The 10159-nt window shown below is 42.4% G+C and overlaps 1 protein-coding gene across 1 annotated transcript; it reads right to left on the bottom strand.

The window, feature by feature from the left end:
- Nucleotides 1–275: 275 nt before the first annotated feature.
- Nucleotides 276–9769, bottom strand: slc48a1a (solute carrier family 48 member 1a; the record flags this gene model as incomplete). Its single annotated transcript, XM_084446148.1, has 4 exons — nt 276–412; nt 2375–2542; nt 9355–9488; nt 9720–9769. 4 exons carry the CDS (start codon nt 9767–9769, stop codon nt 276–278), a joined length of 489 nt encoding a protein of 162 aa, XP_084302274.1.
- Nucleotides 9770–10159: the final 390 nt, after the last annotated feature.

The raw sequence follows: 10159 nt of genomic DNA on the forward strand, positions 1-10159 counted from the left end.
CAGCTGTGTATACAGGTGGCCATGGCTCCTCGCACCAGTACAAATACAATGAGCGATGTGTTGGGCTACACACTGACTGTATGGGGAGAGGAGTTAGGGGATAATAGTGCTTCTCCAGGGTAACTACCGACAGTAGATAAACGTCCATTAGCTTTGTATCCAGTCAACATCAGCTTGTCCTCGACCTTTTCACAAAATCTCTTTGGCCAACTCCTCGGTTTGCTGGTGAGTCAACCAATCAGATCCAGTCTCTCCCAGCCCTATGGCTGTGCAGGTCAGAAGTCACTGAGGATGCTGATGTCGGCGAACTCATGCCGGTACCGGTGTGAGTACAGGGCCAGGAGGAAGGACCACTTGAAGGACATGAAGCTCCAGACAGAGGACAGGTAGAGGCTTTGTGGGTCAGTAAGAGCTGCGGGACAGAGAGACAGAGTCAGGAGTTGAATTGGGCCGGGACTATCTGGGGCTCTGCCCCGGCACATAGGTTCCTAAACCGTCATCAGCCAGAGCTCAACCCTGGCACATCTAGCATCAACATTTATTTTTACATTAATTTATTTTTACATGATTTTGTCCGTCTTTATTGTTAAAAGAATGCAGCCATTTCATGTTCACCATTAAAATACTGTAAATCAGGTGTTTTAGGTGTTTTTTTCAAGTTTAAAATGATGTTGCGTCATCACTTTCACTGGCCTGAGTACTCTTCACTTCCGCTCCGCTTGTCAGTCAGTTGTCAGATTAGACTCCCACAAAACAGGAAGTACATTAAAGCTACATGAGATAACTCAGCACTTTGGCAGCCCCTCTGGTCGTGATAAAATCGCCACTGCGTTTTAAGAACCACACTTCCCACAATCCCCCACACACTCGCTATAACGATGGGAAAAATGATAACAAATGCATGTGGCGCAGACTGGATTGGAAGATTGTAGCTACTTTTTGGAAGGATGGCTGCAATGCAGGTAAATACCGGTCTTCTTTCTTTTATGTGCATGTAGATTTCGTTTCACTGGGTGAAGTGTTTGTTGTCTTCCTGATATTGTGACATGCAAAACATGTCACTTCCATTTCCACCACAATATTTCCCGCCAGTGTACTAGCCAGTACACCGAAATTCGAAAATAATAAATTCACAGGGTCTCATGCAGTCTCATGTCACAAAGATGATTTTTGGGGTCTTGCTTAGGCCAATTCATAAACTAATAGCAAGTAAAGGTGAATATTCAACTATAAAAAAAGTTATCTCATTGAGCTTTAATTTTTTAAGTTACATTATCTCAAAAGCTAAAACAGAAATGAGAGAGTGGAGTTAAAAGGATAAAACTTACAGATGCTTAAGGAATGTAGAAGTTATTATTTTAGCTAGTTAAATTAGCTTTAGGTAATCTGATCATGTCTTAATCTATCATAGGTTGAGTTTGATCAACTAGGCTACAGTGTTTTTATATATTCTAGGATTGAGTCGCCTAACCCAGCAGTAGCTAGAGAGTGATGCAACATGGAGTGGAGCAGCACAGGGCTGAGAGGCAAAGTGTTAGAATTTCCCCCCTTCTCTGAAACATCCAAATTAGGTAATTCCGAGTTGAGAATGCTCACTCCGATGGTCATCATATTTGGGGAGGAAAAGACCAGGAGGCTGTAGTACATCATCAAACAGTCAGAATGTGAGTAACCTTGTGACACTCATCTCATGTGTAGCCAAGTTGAATTGGTTAAACTAACTCAGTATACACCACACAACACTAGGGCTGTTACAAAAAAAAAAAAAAGTTCGAAAAAAAATTGAAAATCTTTTTTTAAAAGAAGTTCGAACCTAAATTTGAGAGTTCGAATATTGTAATATTACTAAATAATATTATTTATCGCTGTCCCTTGTAGGTTATTGAATAAGCAGGCTAAACATTTATAGGCTACAATTTATTTACGGGCAATAATCCAATAATCCAGACCCAGCACCTTATTGAAAGATGAAAGTTAACACCTCAGCGAGGGGTAACAGTGTTCACAGTACAATATTACAGTCAAGGGTTATTTTATTAGGCTATTATATTAATGAAAAATCTTCTTCTTTTTTTTTTTTTACATATACATTTGAATATCATTCGAACTCTACTAAATTAATTAGAATATATTCAAACTCAATTTCATGGCACTTTTGACAGCCCTACACAACACGCCTTCGAGTCAGTAGCTTTTTGGTGGCATAGCTGGCTAAAACGATGATAATGAGATGCGGTCACCTGTTTTGTAAGTAAGAGGACCCCAGTTGGAAACCAGTGTGGGGAAGTGAGGCTGAAAGCAATATTGACGAGCGGGGAAGTGACACCTGTTAGAAACACCTACAATAGACTCTGAGACAAAGACAGAGGCTTACATTGCTTCTGTATGATGGCTAGAGTGAGGAAGGCGACGAAGGCCACCACAGCTAGCGCAGAAAAGAGGAAACCAGCAAAGATGAAGAACTTGAGTCCCTTCAACCAGGTGCGCCAGAAATCTTGCAGGTACATGATGTGGGTGACCAGGGCCCAGAGCGCCAGCACTCCTGTTGGAAAACCAGAACACATCGAGAGATGATTCTTCATCCTCCTCCTCCTCCTCCTACCACCTCCTAGTCTCCAGGGAAACGGTGGGCCATACCAGACAGCTTAAGACTGAATCAGGGCACAGTGATGAATGCTGAAATAGGAAGACTCTCTGAAAATCGCAATACAAAAATGTACAGTGTTCTGACTGATAAAGCAGTCTAAATGAGCAAATCTGCCCATGTAATGTGATGCAAGACGGTGCAAATAGGGATGGGTATTGTTAGGATCTTATCGATACCAATATTGCTTATCGATAATGATACTTATCGATACTACTCTACCACCTTGGGACTCATACACTGCCTGGGTCGATAGGACTTTCTATCTCTGTTGGCCTTCATTTCAGTGGACTGTCACTGTAATATAGTGATCCTGTGTGATACTTGTCTAGCCATCGCTGGTTATGGCTACTTTTTACACATGCAGGTGTGAGGGTGTCTGATAATGACCCTCTGGAAGGGGGGTGGTAACTGGGGTTAAGGGCTGTGGTCAAAATGGTGTCATTATCCAAATATTTATGGACCTAACTGTATGTCGTGCATTGTCCCAGACTACTGCATGCACTTTCGATTGGTCAATACTCCAAGCGGCAAACATGTTGTCAAATGTTTCGGAGATGGCTGCTGCTGTACAGGTATGTGACCCCATAAACTCTTGTGAATGATACAATACAACTGAGCTCCAGATCTCTGTCGTGAGGCTGAGGGCTGAAATATCTGTAGCCAAGAGCTTGTGGATGTGAGTTGCAACGACATTATACATCTCAAGTAAGCACACGTCTGAGAAATGCCGTCTACTGGGCATAGTGTAACGGGGCTCAGCTCTATAATCTTTTAACATCTTGCTTTGGCATCGTCACATGCATATTTTCTTGCTTTTTCAAAAGCTTCGGCCACTGATGGAGTATGTGTGGTGGGAGGAACTTTCCTTTTAGTTGCCATGTTTCTTTTTGTAATCAGAATGTTGTTCAGGTTGTTGTGATTTCATGTGGTAAATTAAACTTGAAGTGATGAAGGTTTTTGCCGATGTACTCACTCTGATGCATCAAGCACATACCTAAACGCAATGATACTCTCTCACCTCTCTTATTGTATGTCAAGCTGGTCTCAGGCAGGCAAAACAACACAAAGACCTCTTGAGTCACTATATAAAAATGCTCTCAAAATACATGACAAGAAATCACGATACTATCACCACTGTAATATCCTTTACAAATATAATATGCTAAACTTTGAAAATCTGATCATGCACTCAAATGTCTGTCTTATGTTTAAAATCATCCATAATGCTGCTCCTCCCCCCCTGAGAAAGTTTGAGCTCTGAATTAATGACTCGAGCCACTAGGTCAACAACTCAGAGGGCGTGCAGAATCCCACAACGTAAGACTGCTTTTGGTCAATCATCCTTCATCTTCACGTCCATAAAACAGTGGAACAGCTTTCCAAAAGAACTCACAACAACAAAAAGCTTTCATAGCTTCTCTCGCCTCGCAAAGCAGTGGATACTCGCTCAGCAAAGTGACCTGTAGTCGCACCTGTAGTCGCACCTGTAGTCAAGTGTGTGTGTGTGTGTGTGTGTGTGTGTGTGTGTGTGTAGCACATATGTATGGGGGCTGTACTTAGGGTTTGTTTTTTAAGGGTCTGGGGAGGTTGGGATGTGGGTATAGGGATGAGTGAAATCTCTGCTATATAACGTTTTTGTATTCCTTCTCCCACTGTATACTATTTGCCCCACTATTTTAAGAATGTATATTTATTTGCCCAGGGACTGCGGGTGGAAATTAGCTGTTTTAGCTATCAATCAATCAATCAATCAATCAATCAATCAATCAATCAATCAATCAATCAATCAATCAATCAATCAATCAATCAAAGCTTTATTTGTATAGCGCATTTCATACCCAGAGGCAACACAATGCGCTTTACAGAGAACAAGGGAGGTGGGCAGACGTCCCACCCCTACATATTCCAGAGGGAAGCAAAAAAACAGTATCACCCGGGGGCCAGATAAGTGAGCTGTAAAAAATTCTTCCCTGACCCCTCTCAACAAGGCGATCGAGCAAGCTCCTGGAGTATGTTTGTCTACCGGCTAAGAACATTTATAAAGCAATAAATAACATTAAATTACATTTTCAGAGTAAGAGAGGCTAATAACATCATAGGAGAGACATGGCAAACACTGGTGTATGTCTGTGTGTGCTATAACCTTGTGCAGTGCATCTCTCCCTATTCTATAGGGTAAATGTCTACTGTACCTTGTCCCTGTCTTAAAAATAAATAAAAATCAATCAATCAATCAATCTAGATATGTCAGTCTTGCATACTTTGCAAGTGGCCATCATGGCATCTCTCTCGGAAACTTTGAAATATGTCCATACTGCAGAAATGTTTCATAAAGCTAGCCTACAGCACTCACTTGAGCCGTCATTGTCATCAAAACACCATGTCTATTATTCGGCCAAAAAGAGGTAGGTTTTTTCACTCATTCGTCCGAACACCGAAAATGCAATAATTTCGGCTACTGAAATTTCAGTGCATCCCTAATCCCAAACTTATATTTAAAGGAGTAGTAAAGGGAAAATGCATGTTTAGCCCTGTTTTAAGGTTACTTATGATCATATACAATGGTTCAGATCAAAACGTTGACAAAGCTAGCATTTTCAAGAAAGTTGATAATTGCTCTACCACCGTTTGGTCATACAATGGATGTGGATGGGCATCTTGAAAAATAATTCAAAAACATGTTAAACTCTCGATTTCAAAGACAAGAAACTCACCTAGGTGTTAGTTAGCGTTCTGACATATAATTCGCCATAAAGTAAGATTCTAGTTAATCTGGAAAAGCTTTTTTCAATATTTAGCATAGAACTATTTAGTCGCAGCACATACGTGTGTAAACTTCCGCAAACTAGGCAGCCTAGCAACATAAACAATAACAATAGCTACCGTAAGTAGTTCTGCTTCCTGAATCCCCTCTGCGGATTGATCTACACATCTACAACGATACAATACAAGTCAATGGATTTCATAAAATGATCGATATAACCCTACAGGATTCATACTTTGCTGCGAATTTGATGTCAGAACACCAACGGACACCAATTACACCCTCAGTGAGGTTCTTGTATTTGAAATCAAGAGTTTAACATGTTTTGAATGATCTTTCAAGATGCCCATCCACATCCATTGTATGACCAAAACGGTGGTAGAGCAATTATCAACTTTCTCGAAAATGCTAGCTTTGTCAACGTTTTGATCTGAACCATTGTATATGATCATAAGTAACCTTAAAACAGGGCTAAACATGATTTTTCCCTTCACTACTCCTTTAACAAATGTTGTAATCTCGCGTCTGCACAGGAACTGCTAAAATAATGTATAACATTCGACAACCTACTTTCTGGTGCTTTCGTCTTGTTAGTGGAGGTTAACTTGACCCTGAATTTTCTCTGTTTTTGTTGAAACCATTTTCTAATATTTGTAGGCTATAATGGTAACGGAAACTATTATTTGGCGCTTAAGTCCTCATCTCTTATGAGGAAATTAACAGCCAAGTATAAGGAGTTAACTACCGCTTGTTCTAAAAGCATCTTTGTTCTAATACATCCATGCTTTGCACCGAGGAAAATCCCAATTGAACAGCGCCCTCCAGTGACAAATCAAAGAGGCACAGTGGTAAGAGTAGGCTCCATATCCCACTAACATTCATGACTCATACAGTCTAATATGATTTTGTGAAAATAAAAACTTAAGGTAGTGGTTCTATACAGTTTGGTCTTCCTTTTACAACTTTCCTGTGCTGTGTGGTTATTATGTTCATCAGCACAGTGACTGAGGTAATCCACATGGGCAAGGTGAATCATTTCACGTCAGCGCTGTCTGAAATGGTAAAGGTTAAAGTAGGATTCACAAATGAATATGAAAAGATCACATTACCTCTCCAGTCTCCACTATTTTTAGCCTGCTAGTATAAGGACCGTTTGTTCACAGTGTGTTATGAACAGAGTGCCGCAGAAGGCCATTAATGAATATTCTAGTCAGCTGCTATGATCCTGACCCCCTCCTCGCCCTCCTCTCATAGAGACACACCCAACACAACCCGGGGCACAGTCTGCCTAGCCAATCAGAGACATACAGGAAGCTGTGTGAAAAGAACACTCAGACAGAACCAACCATCCGTGATACCCAGTGAATCTGAGTGACAGGGGAAGCCAGCTTTGACCAAAGAGGATAGAGCCGCTGAGGTTGAGTCTTGGCAGAAGAGCCTCCAGGTGAGAGGATGAGTATACCCAGCGCATGTCATTTTACACCATTTTAGAACTTGACATTACAATGGCGTGTTTGGTGCTTTGTTGCTGAAATATGCCATTTATAGGGGTTAGTATATGTTGAATGGGGCCAAATGAAGGAATGAAGTGTGCAATAGTCAAGGTGTTTTCTTCTCTTTTTTTCACTGGGGCAAGTGCAATGTGGGTTGTGCATGTGCAATGTGTTGTGTATGTACAATGTGTATGTTGTGGACAACGTGTTGTGCGTAGTATATGTATGTGAGACATTTGATGTGTTGTCCTCCTCTGTTTCTATGTATAGAGTTGATTTGTGCAGCAAACGAGTCCAAGACAAATTTCCCTGAGGGGACAATAAAGTATATTCTATTCTATTCTATTATATAATAGTGTGGTATAGGAAAGTTGGCAAGAGAAATATAACCTATTGCATGTACTGTTCCATCAGAGGAACGTTTTTTACCTATAAAGACTAAACATTGGATATCATGACTTTGTGTTGAGAGAATTGAGATGTTGTAACATGTGAGTGTGGGGTGTGTGAGAGAAAGACAGAGAGACACACAGAGAGAGAGAGAGAGAGAGAGAGAGAGAGAGGCTAGTTTCTATTTAAATCCGAGGAAGATGTGGTTAGTCTTGTCTAGCACTCTCTACCATATGCATGCCAACTGTACCTGCTCACTTCCTTGCTTTGCATGTTTATGCTGCCACTAGCTTTGCAACAAAGTAGAGAGCCGAGTGCACAGTATATAGTGTACCACCCTTACCACTACACAGAAACAGAGAGAGTGGTGTGTGTGCGTGTTTGTGAGAGAGAGAGAGAGAGAGAGAGAGAGAGAGAGAGAAAGAGAGAGAGAGAGGAGAGAGAGAGAGAGAGAGAGAGAGAGAGAGAGAGAGAGATAGGGGGAAGCGAGGACATTCCTTAGTTTGTTGTTATATGCACAGAAACAAGATGAGGACAGTCTTTGTCTATATGTCCCTCCACTGTCTACCGGAGCGCTCGCTCAACAGTAAGAGCGCTCCTCCCTTCCTCCGTGAGCAGGGGGTCAGGTGAATTTCATTGCCTGGCCATGGATGGGGGACAGCAGGAAGGAAAAGGTGAGAGGGTGGTACCTGGTGAAAGAGCCAGCATGCAGCATGAACAGACATTCAGCACGTTTAGGTGTATAACAGAACACAACAGTGATCTATTATAGTTTTGTTCCACGATAATGGATTTGTTACAACGCATGTATGTGTGTGTGTGTGTGTGTGTGTGTGTGTGTGTGTGTGTGTGTGTGTGTGTGTGTGTGTGTGTGTGTGTGTGTTCCAAATGGGTGTAGACATGTTGCAGGAAATATCACTCCCAAACTCAGAGGAATTGAACACAGTCACACACACACACACACACACACACACACACACACACACACCAACATTCAGGCCTGGTTAAGACAGCCCCTATAAACGCTCCCATTCAGTGCAACACAGAGCTTTTCAAAGGAAAGAATGGTGTCAAGTTCTACAGAGGATGTTGAATGATGTTGAACACTGCGCTACACAGACTAAGTTTAAGAAGTAAGAAATAATTGATGGTCAAGAGCCGAGATCCTGTACCTGAAGAGCTTCTTCACTTTCTCTCCTATGGGAAACGTTCGCCTCTTCTTGTCAAACTATTCATCAAAGTCCGGGATGGTGAGAACAGGCTCAAGTAATTATGACATGTGGATATTAGTGTAGTGTGTATACATAACCACTAGATGGCAGCATTTGAGTCTGAAAAAATAAAAAGGTTAAGACTACAATTCACTGTGATTACCTGTTTGTTGTCATTGAGGGAAACAGATGGGAATGGTGTGATTGTTGGGCTTGTTGTGAAGGAGACACAGGTGCACCAGTAATTTACATCCTGGCAACTCAGGTCCCAGGGTTATCCAACTGACCTTGATGTATTTAGAAGGCATTTAGGTTATCTTCTTGACCCCACATCCTCACAACATTAAACGTTTGAGGAGCTTATCGTATATCTCTATGCCTTGTTAGTGAGTCAGCCTGACCAGTTCAAGAACAGCATTTCGATACAGCATAACTCTGTGGCTATAAAAACCCACGGCACTTGGCAGTGCATGCAAAGAACTATCAGAAGATCTCGATGGAGCCCAGCTATGTGTTTTGCCTTACCGACACACTGTCGTGTTTAACTGGATTCCTTCACAGGGAGAATTCTTCGATCTGCATCGTACATGTAGATCCCCTAGAAGTCATACAGAAGACAGTCAGAGAGGACACTGGCTTTAGTGCGCCAAAGCTCTGTCTTAATACTTTATTTAGTTTATTTAGCAGAGGCGTAGGAACCAAACTGAATGTGGTAAGATTGTTTTCTTGCTTTTCGGTCGGTGTGGGGTAAAGCTTTGTTACAGCTTTGTCAGTCAGACGTTTTGGCGTTGTGGAGGCGATGAGACGTTTCACGGTGGCGTGATGCGTGCGATCTCGAGGTAGGCCTACTGTAGGATGTTTGTTTTACTGGGAAGTTGTGTGGAACCCCCGGCCCTCGCTCGCTCTCCAGGGACAGAGCTGGAGGGATGAGGATAGAGATGTCAGAGCCTGAAAAACTGCATGGCAGAGAAGCGTCCAGGCGTCTAGAAGGTAACAGACACACCGGGGAGCAACTTCAGTTGTTCTCCATCTACAACAGACAGGTGGGATTTCCCCTCAGAGTCTAGAGTTAAAGAGGAACATGAAAGGAAGGTGAAGAGTGGAGGGACAGGGGCTGGGAGACGGGGGCTGTGCGGGGTGTCGGCCCAGGAAGGGCAGCGCTGGGCTGGAACAATGGCTGGGACTTAAGTGTTACGTAACACAGACACACAGACCTCTGGTCACAGTCACAGATGACCACAGCGCTGCTGGAGGTGGGAGTCATGTCGAGGGTCCTGTCTGACTGGTCCGCTGATTTACATTTCCTTACTCTGCCCCACAGCTGAACTCGCAAGGCAGTTGCTAGGCTTTTCCCCCGGGTCATGACAGCTAAAAATGACTGGACATAACTCCTGAGTCTCTCTCTCTCTCTCTCTCTCTCTCTCTCTCTCTCTCTCTCTCTCTCTCTCTCTCCCTCTCGCTCTCTCTCTCTCTCAGATTCAGATTCCTTTGTTACATCCATAGAGATAAATTCTTAAGTTCTGGCTCCTCAACTCTCAGCAGCAACAGAGTCACAACACAAGATAATGGTAATAAAAACACTAATAATACAGGATGTAGTAATAAAACAGCTAACAGTTTATATTAAGGTCCTCTTATTAATGATTAGTTAACC

The sequence above is a fragment of the Borostomias antarcticus genome, assembly GCF_949987555.1.
Source record: "Borostomias antarcticus genome assembly, chromosome: 11".
NCBI lineage: Eukaryota > Metazoa > Chordata > Actinopteri > Stomiiformes > Stomiidae > Borostomias > Borostomias antarcticus.